Below are 13,937 nucleotides of genomic sequence, written 5' to 3'. Positions count from 1 at the left end.
ACAAAAAATCTTAAGTAATAGAAGATGAATATAGAGTTCTGTCATAGCTGCATTTCACATGTGAGCGCTCAGAGCATACAACACCCCGTGTGTCAGGGGCCACACTAATATAAAATAGAATAAGGCAGAATGTTGAACTTTGGTAGCATATATTAAAGATATTGTTCAGTGCCACAAGTGTAATCATTAACCAGAGGAAAACCTGATGTTAAAAATGGCTTGAACTTGAAGAACCAAGAGGATGTTTATTTTCTCAGCTCGTCATTATGAAATGGCACATGTGCTATAGAAAATTAGGAGCTGTTGAAAACAATTGCATTGTTAGAAACTGATTCGACATTTGGAGAGTAAAATTGTGTTGTGGTTATAATGTTTAAGAGGCAGTGTGTTGTCAGAACAGATGCTTACTCAGAAAAACAATGGATTTAAAATAATGGATCCTAACTTACCGTAATTTGAACATGTGCCGTGTACCATGCATGTAGGTGCTGGTAATGCAAAAATGAACCTGATGTGTCCTGTCCTGCCAGAACTCGTAAAAGGTGTAGCATAATGACAGCTGCAGCTAGCATTTGTGTGGCAGCTCTGCACAGTCTGCCTCTTTTTTCTTTTTTTTAATGAAAATGTTCTAACTATGACTTATTTAATTATTTTTGGCTGTGCTAGGTCTTTGTGGTGGCACGTGAGTCTTCTCTAGTTGCAGCGAGCAGGGGACTACACTCTAAATGCAGACCTCTCATTGCAGTGGCTTCTCTTGTTGCAGAGCACGGGCTCTAGAGCATGTGGGCTTCGGTAGTTATGGTGCATGGGCTTTGCCCCATAGCAGGTGGGGTCTTCCCGGACCAGAGATCAAACCCATGTCCCCTGCATTGGCAGGAGGATTCTTAACCATTGGACCAGCAGGAAAGTCCAGTCTGCCTCATCTAATGCACACGGCAGTTTTATCTGATGGTATCGCCATCTCACATTGAGGACACCAAGCCCAGGAGGGCCAAGTGACCTATGTTAGGCCACAGGGCTAGCAAGCAAGCCATCTAACTCCAAGCCTTGTTTCATTCACTATACCAACTTTCTGGCCTGACGCTATTTTTTAAAAATGTTTTTATTAATGAATGAATATGAAATTCTTTAATATCAGATACTATTTTTTTTCTCTTTCTTTTTTGGCTGTGCTGTGCTGTTTGCAGGATCTCAGTTCCCTGACTGGGGATTGAAATTGGGCCACGGCAGTGAGAGTGCCAAATCCTAACCACTTGGCCACCAGGAAACAGCCCGCTCCCCTGCCCCTGTGTAGCTAATTTTTATATGAGACATAAAAGAACAATTAAAATGCCCACACTATAAAAGAATCATTTTTATTAGGACTTCATCAAAATGAAATGGCTTCTCCTCCTTCAAAGAAGCCCACTTCTCGGGGTCTCTGCTCTTCAGAGCGGAAAAGGCCTCGCTCCGTGCTCCAGAGCATGCCAAGGGAGCAGACATGCTCCACTAAACGCACTGTTCACCAGATACGTGAATCATCTCTTTTGAAGGGTGCTGAGACTGTTCAAGAACTCTTAGAGGTGGCCAAACACTCAATCCCTCCAAGTCACTGGAAGAGAACGCCAGTGGTCCTGAAGGCAACGGCGGGGCTACGCTTACTTCCAGAAGAGAAAGCTGAGGCACTGCTCTTTGAGGTACATTGTTGTTTTGTTTGTTTGTTTGCTTGTTTTTACAAGAAACCAATGATGGCTTACCTAGTTTATTAGGGAAAAGGAATGAGTTCTGTTAAAATTTTATCTGGGGAAAATGACGAGTGTGGTTTTCTAAGTATTATAGGATATGTTCGAAATCTGTTCTATTGCCTTAGGGAATCCAGATTTCTTTCCTTTTTTTGCTAGGTAGAAGAGATCTTCAAGAAATCACCTTTCCTGGTACCAGATGACAGTGTTAGCATCATGGATGGATCTTATGAAGGTGGGCGAGGTGGTGTTGTATGTCCTGTGGAGGAGAGGGCCAGGGTTAATAAATATCTGATTGAAGGCACTGGGGAGACAAGGGTAGGGGTGCTGAAGAAAAAGGAACAAATAAGCAAGGAGGAAGGGGATAGCAGGAAATGGAAAGATGGAGCAGGAAACGTGTGCTTTAGACATGAAATTTAGAGATAAAAAGAACAAATGTGGGGCCTGGGAAGAGGAGAAAAAATGCTCTGGATGTAATCTTTGTCTTTCTCTCCTTTTTTAGGCATATTAGCTTGGGTTACTGTGAATTTTCTGACAGGTAACATATTCTCACATTTATCTAAGAACTTAACTGGGTTTCACACATGGTCAGGGAGCAAAATATCAATACCTTTTTTCTTTATATTGTTCTTTATTTTGTTTTAAAAAAAAAAAAGGAGGATGGGAAGGAAAGACAGGAAGTTAATGTTTATTACCTGCCTTCAGGACCTCAGCTGCAGCAAGAGTCCTTCCTGGTTAGCCTTTGCCTGCAGCCTTAGGTGCTGGAAAGCAGTGGAGTGTTTACAGAATGCCTCCAGTATATGCCAGGAGCAGGAGAGAAACTGCAGACAGAGGAGTGTTGGGCTGTCCAGGAAGCACAAGATGTTCAGAGCTGACTGTCATTCACAGGTCAGCTGCACGGCCACAACCAGGAGACTGTGGGGACCCTGGACCTGGGAGGGGCCTCCACCCAAATCACGTTCCTGCCTCAGTTCGAGGTGAGTCAGATACATATGAAGGTCTGCTTACCAACCCACTTGGCAGGCATATCATGGGGCTAAGAAAGGGCCCCATTTCAGACAGCAGCTCCTCCATGAGCAGGCCAAGTAGTGTCAATTAATGACTGACTGAACTTGCTCTCACTGTTCAGAATCCCTTTGATTCCTCAAGCCTTGTGAGATGAGCAGTGTAATCTGTCTCCTTCATCTCTGATTTTGCAGGGAAGGAGAGGGAGGGAACGCTGAGGATAACATCTTCAGATGACTGTGGATCCTGAATAGTCTTTTTGCTTTTTCTGTTTTGCAGAAAACCCTGGAACAAACCCCTAGGGGCTACCTCACTTCCTTTGAGATGTTTAACAGCACTTACAAGCTCTATACACACAGGTGAGGGAGGGGGACATGGAGCAATAATATTTTGCACTGTATGATTCTCCTAACTTTTCAAAGCATTTTCACATCTCGTTGTACCTGACCAGCCTTACAAAATCTTTGCCAATCCCTGAAGGCCTGTTAACTGAAACCCAAGCCACTTACCAAAGCCCAGGGGACCCAAGATTCTCTATTCTTGGCCTAAAAACATTTAATAGTAATAAAATAAAAAGTAATATAAAATTTTTTAAAATAATGTAAAAGATAAGTAATATAAAAGTGAAAGTAATATGTCAAGTTTTCTCCAGAGACAGAACACTCAGAGAAGGTTTACCCAAAGCTCTGTGTCAGCTTCATTTAAACTGACCTCAGATGCTCAAAATCCAGCCTAGAATTTGATCACAGTTAGGCTAGAAGCTAAGATAATGAGAGCTTTTCTGTGGATGGTTCCCAGGGTGGGACTTTAGGAAGTGTCACCATCTCTGGCCTTTAAATCAGGGAAAGTTCTTACTGCACAGTCTTGATCTGAACTATGCAGGAATTACTGCTTGTTGTCCACATGAGATGAATAGGTCACGGAGAACAAGGTTTTCCTCCCTCCAAACGGAGATGGAGAAACCATATTACTTTTGGAAGAAAGAGCTTTAAACTGGAGAATTCAGGACCAGCATGAAATTAGTCAATCCTGTATTTTTACAGTTACTTGGGATTCGGATTGAAAGCTGCAAGACTAGCAACCCTGGGAGCCCTGGAGACTGAAGGTTCGTCTGGGTGCCTGTGCTGGTCGGGGTGTGGTGAGAGTGACACCAGTACTCAGCTTGCCTTTTCCCTACCTTGGCAGTGATTCTGTGGCAGAAGGGGTTATGCTGAAGTAGGAGGCATATGTTGTATAATGGACATAATAATGGCAAATTCCTTTTCTACTTTATGAGTTCAAATATTTTTATAGATTATAGATATGATTAGCCATTTCCAGCATGAAATCTGTTGGTATAGGGGGTCTGTGGCCAGGGGGCTGAAGCATCTGCAGAAATTAAGACTCAAGGAGTAAATTTGGCAGGAGCTTGCTCAGGCCCTTAAGTTTTATGTGGGAGGTGCAGGCAGCAGTCCACTTACCAGATAGAATAACCGAACAGCTCCATTCCTCTCTTCATAGGCGGAAAAGGGGTCTAAAGTTCAGCTTTTGGGGTCAGGCAGAACCAGGTTCAGTTCCAGTCTTGTGATTTGGGGCCAGTTAGCTAACCTTCTTGTGCCCCTTTTCTTCACCTTAAAAGAGATTTTGCATTTAATTCAATTTGTATGGCATGTGGTTCACAGTAAGCTATTACTGTGATGATGATTTAACAGTTCAGAGTTTACATTTTCAGGTGTATTAAGTCTTACAACAACCAATGAGAAGAGTAGACTAGTATTTTTTCCCTTTTTTTAGAAATGAGGGAACTTTATTCCATTATCGGTTTTAGATTTAATATATGATGAAAGCCAACGACCCCTCTGCCAAATAGACATATGCATGAAAATGTGCCTGGAGTTTCAGGGGGTTTGCCAAGCCCATCTGTGAACCCCGAGGAAGAATTCATATCATAGGATGCAGTCATGGAACTAATTCCATATGATTTTAAGGCCCAGCCACCTTGATAATACCTTTTAACCTTGCTGGCTTCTTGTTTGCCTTTCTTTCTCTCTCTCTCTCACACCCTTGCCTCTTACTTTGTGGTCTGGTTTCTTCCAGGAATTGATGGACACACTTTCCGAAGTGCCTGTCTGCCAAGATGGTTGGAAGCAGAGTGGATCTTTGGGGGCGTGAAATACCAGTATGGTGGCAATCAAGAAGGCAAGTGGTATTTTTTCTGCTGGTTGAAATTACCTTTATAGTAGAAGTCTGGAAAAGTCCCATGGGAAACTTCTTCCGGCGCTCGAGAGAAGAGAAGCTTGTCTTTTGCAAGAACTAATTCCAAGGAGATGTTGGTATGCCTCCACGAGTAGTGTATCATGACAGTGAACATGGCAGCTGTCACTCTCTGTGCAGCTCTTTCCCTGCCCAAGTGTTGTGGGTCCATTAGAAACCTCTTCTTAGCCGGCATCTAATGTATTAAGGGTCTTGGCCCTTAGCAGGGTGAAACTGTCTCAGATTCAATTAATGTTTAGCTATTTCAGTTAGAGAATTGAGACGATAAAACAGTAATTGATCTTAGGTATTACAAAAGGCATAGACGTTCAACTCAAGGGAGCAACTTAATTTTTCCAGTGAAGGAAGCAGGTGAGCCTCTGCATACTTATCATAACTACCTTGAAATGCAGTGCTGGGTGGCAGCTCGAGGTGGGCGGTGGCTTCTTTGGTAAACGCAGGTTAGGGAGGGAGCCTTGGTGGAGAAGCAGGTTACCAGTTCTCCAGAGGGATGAAGCTGCAGAAGTTTGTCATCTTTGTCTGTAAGCGCTTCGTCCTGAGCCTCAGCTCGCCTTCGTCCTCCTACTGTTCCTCCCTCAGCAGCTTTCTCACTTTCTCACCTTGCCCCTGTGTACCTTTGCCCCAACAGGAGAGGTGGGCTTTGAGCCCTGCTATGCGGAAGTGCTGAGGGTGGTGCATGGAAAACTTCATCAACCAGATGAGGTCCAGAGAGGCTCCTTCTACGCTTTCTCTTACTACTATGACCGAGCCGTGGACACAGACATGATTGGTAAGTTCACGACCGGTGTCAGTGCAGGGGGGAGCTGGGCAGGGCTGTGGGGAAGGGAAGGGACAAGGGAGTATTTGCAGTGCTTTGCTGACCTGGTCACCCTGCTTTTCTCCCAAGTCACTCAAATGGGAGAGGATGGTTTAGAATCTTTTGGGGCTAGAAAGTGGCCTAAGCAAGTATACATGAAGTCTTTTTTTTTACATCTTTATGGAGGTATAATTGACATAAAATAAAATGCACATATTTCAAGTATATGATTTGGTAAGTTTTGACACATGTAAACACCCACAAAACCATCACCAAATTCAAGATAATGAGCATATTAATCACCCCCAAATGTTTCCTTTTTCCTCTTTATAACTGTTTTTCTTATCATAATAGTAACACATTTTGTTTAGCTGTGAGAATGTATATATGTGATCAGTCATGGTCTAAGATATGAATTAATTTTTTATTTTCTACTGTATTTAATGGCCCCTTTTTAATGGGCCAGTTTTTTTAGCTGTAGTTAAGCATACATAACAGATTATAAATAAACCGCATAGATTATATTGTAGGGATATGTCATGTTTGTTTATCTCATTTTTAATATTGGAAATTTTTTTACTCTTTCATTATTATAAATATCACTAGGATAAATTTTCTTATGTTTCCTGGAAGGTCTTTTGACATCATCTGCTTGTTTTGTTTCATTTCAGATTATGAAAAGGGGGGTGTTTTAAAAGTTGAAGATTTTGAGAGAAAAGCAAGGGAAGGTGAGTGTCAGTGGAAACCACTGAAGGCAAGCCCATGAGGCTGTGCCTGCCAACCCCAGTGACCTTAAGGTCACCTGATGCACCTCAGCCAGCAGAAAGCCGCTCAGCAGGCTGGTTTCCTATCTTTGTCAGGAGTTAAAAGCAGTAAGTGGCAAAGAAAAAATGAGAATATAAGAGTTTGGACAAATGGTGAAAACCTTTTCTTCTTACTACATTTCTTTCTTCCTTTTTTAAAAGAAGTTGAAATAGTGTTATCAGTAGTAATGAAACTCTAACCACCAGAATATACGAGATATAGTTGCAGAGGCTTCCTTGAAGGAGTCAATCATAAATGCAAATAACTGATCTCACCCAGAGGCCGTGAAATAGGACTGGTATTTCCATGTCTTCTGGGACTCAGCATTAACACTGTATAAGGGATTTAGTTGAATTAAGCCCCAACATTAGGTCATAGAAATGCATGTCATAGCAAATGAACTAGGTAGGACCCATACATCTTTGAGTAGATGAGGTGTCACGTCAGAAATGTGCAGGTTCTTGATGAGCTGGAGTCCTACAGAGGCTGTCAGTGCACAGTTCTAGACGCTGAGACTCCCAAGCATCTGGGAGAGGAAGAATGAGGATTCTGCTGTGCTTACTCTCAGTCCATATTTAGAGAAAATCACACCTCTCAGATGGCTGCAGACTTGCATTGCACTCTTTTCTCTCACCGCCAGTGTGTGATAACCTGGAAAACTTCACCTCAGGCAGTCCTTTCCTGTGCATGGATCTCAGTTACATCACAGCCTTGTTGAAGGATGGCTTTGGCTTTGCAAGCAGCACCGTCTTACAGGTAAGAGAGAGGACACCAGTGTCACGTAACAGTCCTCTCATTTCGCAGTTGGGGAGAAAGAGTTAAACACTTGTTTAGTAATCAGAGTGGCTGCGGGTGGAATTTTGAGATAATTTTATTCAGGCTATGGACAAGGCAGTGTGCAAGGCACCATGAATATGGGAAATTAGCTTGATGCAGTAGCAGCTTCTAAGTACAGTTGACCCTTGAATAATACAGGCTGAATAACATGGATTCTTTTCAATAGTAAGTATTACAGTACTACACAATCTGTGGTTCGTTGAATCCACAGATACGGAGGGCCGACCGTACAGTTATATGCAGGTTTTCAACTATACAGGGGTTGGCACCTATAACACCCTGTTGTTCAAGGGTTCACTCTATATTACCAGGCAAGCTATCCCAGAGGTCACAGAGCAGAGTGGCTTGCAGCCCAAGTTAAGATGCTCAAGTCACATGGTTTATTAAATTAATTTCAAAAGTCAGAGTGAGAAGCAAGGGGAACACACAGGATGGGGTGCAAGCAGTGCTGTACTTCCTGAATTCTGGGTTCACATGTCCTGCCTGTCTTTGCTGCTGACAGTGTGGTTTCAAGTACTGCAGGTAACGTTTGGTCAAGGGAGCACAAGGACAGGGTGCCTGTGGCAAAGCTGCTCTTTTTGAAGGGGCGCAGGGCAAGTACACCGGCCAGTAGCATCAGCTCGCTCATTAGCCCATTTGATGATTTTGATTGGCAGAGGACATGAGGGACCTCTGCCAAAGGGTATCACTAGTGAGTGGCTTACTAAGACCTCATGAGTATTGAGTGCCTTGAGTAGTATGTCATATGTATTTTGTGTGTGCCTCATGTATTTAGTGCCTCTTGAGTTTTGGGTCCCTCTTTGTCTTCCTTACTTCATCTGTAGTAGCTTGTTTATCTATTCTAAACACATCTTATAAGTTTCATCCATCCTGTATTTTTTATATTCTATACCGTAATTGAGTAATTGAACATTTTAGTTACAAAGATGATTAAGATGTAATCTTTGTCCTCAAATATTAATAGTATACAGACCACTAGAGGAGACGTAACAAACATACAACTATGCCACAAGGCAACTTTGAATTTTAAGGTCAAGGACGTCGATTGTACTTTGTGCAGTTCCCTTCTCTTGTGTCACTTCCCCTTCCTGTTTCTTCATTTCCAGATCAGTTTATAGTGCCTCATTTCCTGTGTTATACAGATTTCATAAATTCATTTGTACAAAGGTATTTGGATTTAATGTGTTGTTATGAAAGTGAAAGTGAAATCGCTCAATCGTGTCCGATTCTTTGCGACCCCATGGACTGTAGCCTTCCAGGCTCCTCAGTCCATGGAAATTTCCAGGCAAGAGTACTGGAGTGGGTTGCCATTTCCTTCTTCAGGGGATCTTCCCAACTCAGGAAACGAACCCGGGTCTCCTGCACTGCAGGCAGATGCTTTACCATCTGAGCCACGAGGGAAGCCCTGCCAAGAATATTGGCATTTAAGGAGTTACTTGCCCATAGTCAGTAAAGTGAGGTGTTAAAAGCATGGGCTCTGTTCTCCATCAGATCTGGGTTCAAGCTCTGATTCTGCAAGCTTACTAGCTCTGTAGCCTTAGATGACTTACTTCCCCCCTCTTTTAAGTTCTTCATTCAAAACACAGGGGTCCTCAAGTACCCATTTCTTAGGGCTATTATGAAAATTGAGATAAAGTACAGTGCCTGGCACATATTAAGTTATTAATATTGTTAGTGTAGGCATTTCACACCAGTGGGAGGCTTGGGGTCATCCTAAGCCCTCAATACTAAGTTAACTACTACCTGTACTTAAGCATCAACAGTAACCAAATCATTTAAGGACAGTTTTCTGCCATTTCCATTTCTGGCATCCTTTTAGTCTTCATTTCAGTGGCAGCAGAATTTGCATCAGGGGTGGGCAGTCCCCTATTCCAGAGATCGCTTCACTTTGGCATCGAGGTGCTGAGGACAGAGGAAGGACATTTCAGGGTGTTGGGGCTAGGGGGCACTCCTAGTGTGACCTGGGTATCACAGACTAAATCTCAAGATAATGATTCACATGCCATTCTTCTCAGCTTTTGGCACATTGACTGTTGACTTAATTTTATTAACACAGAAGTATTGTGTCATAAGAAGTTAGAAGATTAAAACCAGTCCACTGATTTGTAAACCTGGGCATAGCATCTTTATAATAGTTTATGCAGAATTTCCAGTAAAACTGATAAAAATGGAGTTATCTGGTCAAAGCAGAGGTAGGGGGCCTGGAACACCACCATTTGCCTCCTTTCTCCTTTGAAGCACTTCTAAGGAACCCCTAGGATTCTGAAGAAACAATTTGATAAATGCTAATCTAATCCTGTTATGTAGTTGAGAAAATTAACTTTTGCCCAAAGTCACTGAACCAGCTGAAGCACAATCTGGCCTAGAACGCCTAAAATCTCTTGGTTGGTTATTAACGAGTGCTTAAGAAGAGGAGGTTAATTACAAAGTATGAATTGAGAAGCACTAAGCTTCTCAAGCACTAAGAACATACTAAATGTTCTTTCCTACCCCTAAATCTACTGCTAACTCCTGTTATATATTTAGTTTCAGGACTAGGGAGAGTTCAGAAGCCTATCTAAAAGGTCCTTTACAGAAGTCCTGAGTTGAGACCACTTCCTGGGCCAGAACATTCAGGGATCAGATGGGTAGGCGTAGGGGCACTAGGCAGTGGTGGAAGAGGAACTTGTAGGGAGGTTGGGAGAAGCCTCTAGAGACTGGCTCCTCCCACTGCTGCCTTGGTTTGGCCATGTAGAAGATCTGGGAAGATATTCTCTGCTTGTTGTGCTTGCTAGAGTTGAAAATGGAATAAAAATGTGAAGACTTTTTTTCTCCTTCCCAACAGCTCACGAAAAAAGTGAACAACATAGAGACTGGCTGGGCCTTGGGGGCCACCTTTCACCTGCTGCAGTCTCTGGGCATCTCCCACTGAGGCCATGCCATTCCTCTGAGGCCTGCATTTGCCAACATTTTTAAAGGGAAAACTAGAGAGGAGAGGATTCTGTTGTGTTCTGAGCTAGTCTGGGGGCCACCTGGACTGAAGCCCAGCAGCTGGTTTCACCAAGAGGAAGGGGCTTTTGTAGACAGGTCTTGTCCTTGGGTCTAGAGATTTGGGTTTAATTTTACACATCAAATGTGAACTGTTTCCTAACCACTCCTTGTGCACAGCTGGTACCAGAATTGAAATCTTTGAGGTTCCTTGTGTATCAGAGCCAAAAGTAACAGCTTTGGAACTTAACCTTGGGGAACCCAGGGATGGAACCATGGCAACCAAAGAAAAATCTCATTTCAGCCCTTTTAGTGCCTCATCCCTTTGAACATTTTAATTATCCTTAGATGTTAAACTGATGACAGTCCCATGACCTATTGACATCAGTATTTTTCCTACACTTTGCCCTGTCCCTTTACCTCCACTCACCTGCCCTTAAAAAAGTTTTGCTTTCCATGTGTAATTCAAAGAGAAAAACACCGTATCTGAAGTTGCACGATCCTACTTTGTGTTAGCGCCAACCCAGCCAGCTGAGAGCAGCCATTCTAAATCTCAGCAGGATGGAGAGCAACTCCTCACTGGCCAGAAGGGGGACATCCAGTTAAGGGGACATGTTTTGGGAGGGTGTGGCTGCCTTGTATAGACCACCTTCTTTTAATCAACTTTTTATCAGTCAACCCTCAGATTAGTGAACATATCCAATCTTATATAAGGAGTATGTGCGTGTTTTCAGTGCAAACACCTCCTCCTAGGCTCGTGTTTATATTGTCATCCTAAACTTGTTTTCTTTGTATTTCTAATACAGCTATACCCTGGCTTCTGGTAAGAGGCCTGTGGGTGTACTTTCCAAGGATCTAGATTTTGGTAATAGCCCCTTTCAGCTTGCCCTTTTATTCTCTTTATAGCAGTGTCTCTTTCTGCCCTGCCCCCTGTTCATTTTAGCTAGCATCCTCTACATAGTTGTCTAGTCCCAGGGTTTCTGATACCCTTCTTGGTGATACCTAACATTTGACTTGGTTGGCCATCTTGGCCCACATCCATATAGTGGATGCTGACTTTGAATATTCACCATTCGATTTTGTGAATTATTTCCCCTAAAGTCCATTATCTTGTTCTTTCCCACATGACTATCATTTGCTTGTCTACCCACTTGATTGTTCTTGGACTTGGAAGATCTTCCTGTAGTCTGGCTCTTTACCTCCAGCTTCCTTCCAGCACAACTATATCTTCACACACTTGTAGCTTCCACAGTAGACTCAACTTTTTCACATAAATATACTCAGCCCCCACACCAGTTCCTGGGGAACCTTATTTTTAAAGGTATTCCATTGAGTCAAGAAATATTTAATATCTGATATGTGCAAATAACTAGGCACATTTCTATATACTTATCCCCCCAAATTTGTTTTTTCAATTCTATGTGGCATTTTTTCATTCTTCACACTAATGTTTAATTATACTGAGGTCACCTTTATACCTATTCTCTTCCTCCAAAAATGCTAGAACAGAATGAAATAATAGAATCTTTAGAGTTGGAAACAGCTGAAAAATGTAATCCACTCTTCTACCCATTGCAGTCCCTTAACGCTTTTAACTCGTTGTCACTCAGTTTCTGTTTAGGCCTGTTTCCAGACAACCCATTCCACTTTGGGACTGCACTGTTAAAAAAAAAAAATCCCTCCTCCGTTGTCTTACTTCTGCTCTAATCTCTTCTTCTACAGTCTTTTGGTGTTTTGAAGAAAACACCTCCTAAATCCCTTACATTCTCTTTAACATACCACTTGACCTCTGGACCTTCCCATCTTTGTCCAAAGAGAAGGCCATTAGAACCAGTCTTCATGCACTAAATGTTCTTCAAGATTAGGGGCAGGGAATCCCCTGGTGGTCCAGTGGTTAGGACTCCATGCTCTCACTGCCGAGGGCCTGGGTTCAGTTCCTGGTTCAAGAATTGAAATCCCATAAACTTCACTGGGGGAGACCATTTCCCATTAGAAACCAAGTTTTCCCAAGAGATAAGCTGTGTTCACTCAAGACTCCTCCAGCTTGATGGGTTCAGAGGAGTAAGATTTCCTGGTCTTTTATCACCACAGTTTAGCTCTGAAACTTTCTTTATAAAGGCCACACGTTGTTCAGCTGACTCCTTTAGTCATCCCAAATACTTTCAGAACTCTTGGGTAGAGGCATTATAACTCCAGAAATGTAGCTACATATTTTCTGATAATCTTGATTAGAACATCTGGAGAATTAACCAGTTTATCCATTATAGGAGCAATTTGGAATAAGAATTTTTATTTCTTACAAAAAAGTTTGTCTATAGTATTCTTTCTGCCGCTAGTATACTTTTCAGGCCTCTTACTAAGAGGTCCTGAAGGGTCTAATATTGGTGATTAGGTTTCCTTTCTGTAAATACGTGACATATTTCAAATACTTAGGACAAGGCCTGGCACATAGTGGATGTTGTGTGTATGTTTTCATCAAAACATCCTCTGTGGGTTATGGAGGTCCTTGCAGGGTGTGCCTTAAAATTCATGTCTTGCCTGATTTTGTTTGTGTACTTTTGTAGAGTCCATGTTCTTTTTACCTTTCCATTTTCTTATGAAAGATGACCTTTTTTCCCTACAGTGAACTTTCTGGACTTTGCCAGTAGTCACGCAGCTTTTCCCAGAGCTGCCATCTTTCATTCTGGGCACATTTTCCCTGAGATTCCAGGGAGATTTGCAACATTCATGTTTTTACTCTAGGATCTTATAAATTTTCTGCATTTACCTGAAAAGCTCCCCTGTGGTAACACATTTCCCACTCCTTCAAAAATATTTCCCAAGAAAAGCTTACTTTGGGTCAAAAGCAGACTGTTATCTTCTTTCATCTTCAAATCAGACTTCGGGCAAGATGTTCTTTATGGCATACAAATCCAATGGATCCAAAAATCTCTTCGATAGGCATCTCGGGTACTGTGAGGTAAGCACTTCAAAACTGCAGAGTAAAGCAACCTGCCGTCCGCCCAGGTCGGCCAGCAGTCTGCAATCAAACATGAACAAATTCTGCTGCTAATCAGATTCTTTTCTTTTGACCTGGTTTCTGAGGTCTTTTAACCTGTGCAATGAAATTATTTATTGTTTTATGACAGAATACAGTGGTGTCCCACAGAGGAGCCATCGATGAAAAATGGTGCTGTGATAAGGAAGTAATAACTAGCATTTTAAAATTTGGTTTCCTTTTAAGAAAGTCTAATATACCTATAACAAAGGTTAAAGCAATTTGTCTTATTTTGCATTCTAGCATTATTAATTTTAAAATAGCAGTTCTAACAAAAATGCATCAATTGACTTTCTAATTCTTGTCTTTATCAAAAAAAACTATAAATTTACAACCAGCATTTTAAAAAAGTTGTATAAATCTTCTTTTTCAAAAAAATTGTTAACAAGTGAAAATGAATGAGATGGCACCTTAGCAATTTTTGTTTTAAGTAATAAAAATCTCTTTTCAACCAAGTCATAGTCTTCCTTTGTTTTTTTTTCCCTTGGCGTGGCTGATATGCCCTCCTTGCCATAAA

At 42.0% G+C, this 13,937-nt stretch overlaps 1 protein-coding gene and 1 long non-coding RNA gene across 47 annotated transcripts in view; one reads left to right on the top strand and one right to left on the bottom strand.

The window, feature by feature from the left end:
• ENTPD5 (ectonucleoside triphosphate diphosphohydrolase 5 (inactive)) overlaps positions 1 to 13,875 on the top strand; it is a 34,125-nt gene extending 20,250 nt beyond the window's left edge. For 34 of the 46 annotated variants that reach the window (XM_081509134.1, XM_081509118.1, XM_081509102.1 and 31 more), the window contains 11 exons: positions 1,533 to 1,676; positions 1,881 to 1,956; positions 2,224 to 2,259; positions 2,610 to 2,698; positions 3,006 to 3,085; positions 3,770 to 3,831; positions 4,803 to 4,904; positions 5,608 to 5,748; positions 6,447 to 6,503; positions 7,220 to 7,335; positions 10,241 to 13,875. In XM_081509134.1, coding sequence (XP_081365260.1) covers positions 1,533 to 1,676; positions 1,881 to 1,956; positions 2,224 to 2,259; positions 2,610 to 2,698; positions 3,006 to 3,085; positions 3,770 to 3,831; positions 4,803 to 4,904; positions 5,608 to 5,748; positions 6,447 to 6,503; positions 7,220 to 7,335; positions 10,241 to 10,327 — 990 coding nt within the window. In that variant the 3' untranslated portion in view covers positions 10,328 to 13,875. The remainder of the gene's footprint in view (positions 1 to 1,532; positions 1,677 to 1,880; positions 1,957 to 2,223; positions 2,260 to 2,609; positions 2,699 to 3,005; positions 3,086 to 3,769; positions 3,832 to 4,802; positions 4,905 to 5,607; positions 5,749 to 6,446; positions 6,504 to 7,219; positions 7,336 to 10,240) is intronic. The other 12 variants (XM_081509148.1, XM_081509146.1, XM_081509140.1 and 9 more) reach the window with 1 other exon arrangement.
• Positions 1,331 to 9,318, bottom strand: LOC145513277 (uncharacterized). Its single transcript, XR_014059269.1, has 4 exons — positions 9,160 to 9,318; positions 4,938 to 7,369; positions 4,187 to 4,336; positions 1,331 to 1,980 (listed from the first exon to the last, which is right to left on the bottom strand). It is a non-coding gene; the product is annotated as an uncharacterized LOC145513277 (long non-coding RNA).
• Positions 13,876 to 13,937: the final 62 nt, after the last annotated feature.

The sequence above is a fragment of the Giraffa tippelskirchi genome, chromosome 7 (genome assembly GCF_054371585.1).
Source record: "Giraffa tippelskirchi isolate mGirTip1 chromosome 7, T2T-mGirTip1v1.2.pri, whole genome shotgun sequence".
Classification (NCBI taxonomy): domain Eukaryota; kingdom Metazoa; phylum Chordata; class Mammalia; order Artiodactyla; family Giraffidae; genus Giraffa; species Giraffa tippelskirchi.
This window is presented reverse-complemented; position numbering and strand designations above follow the sequence as displayed.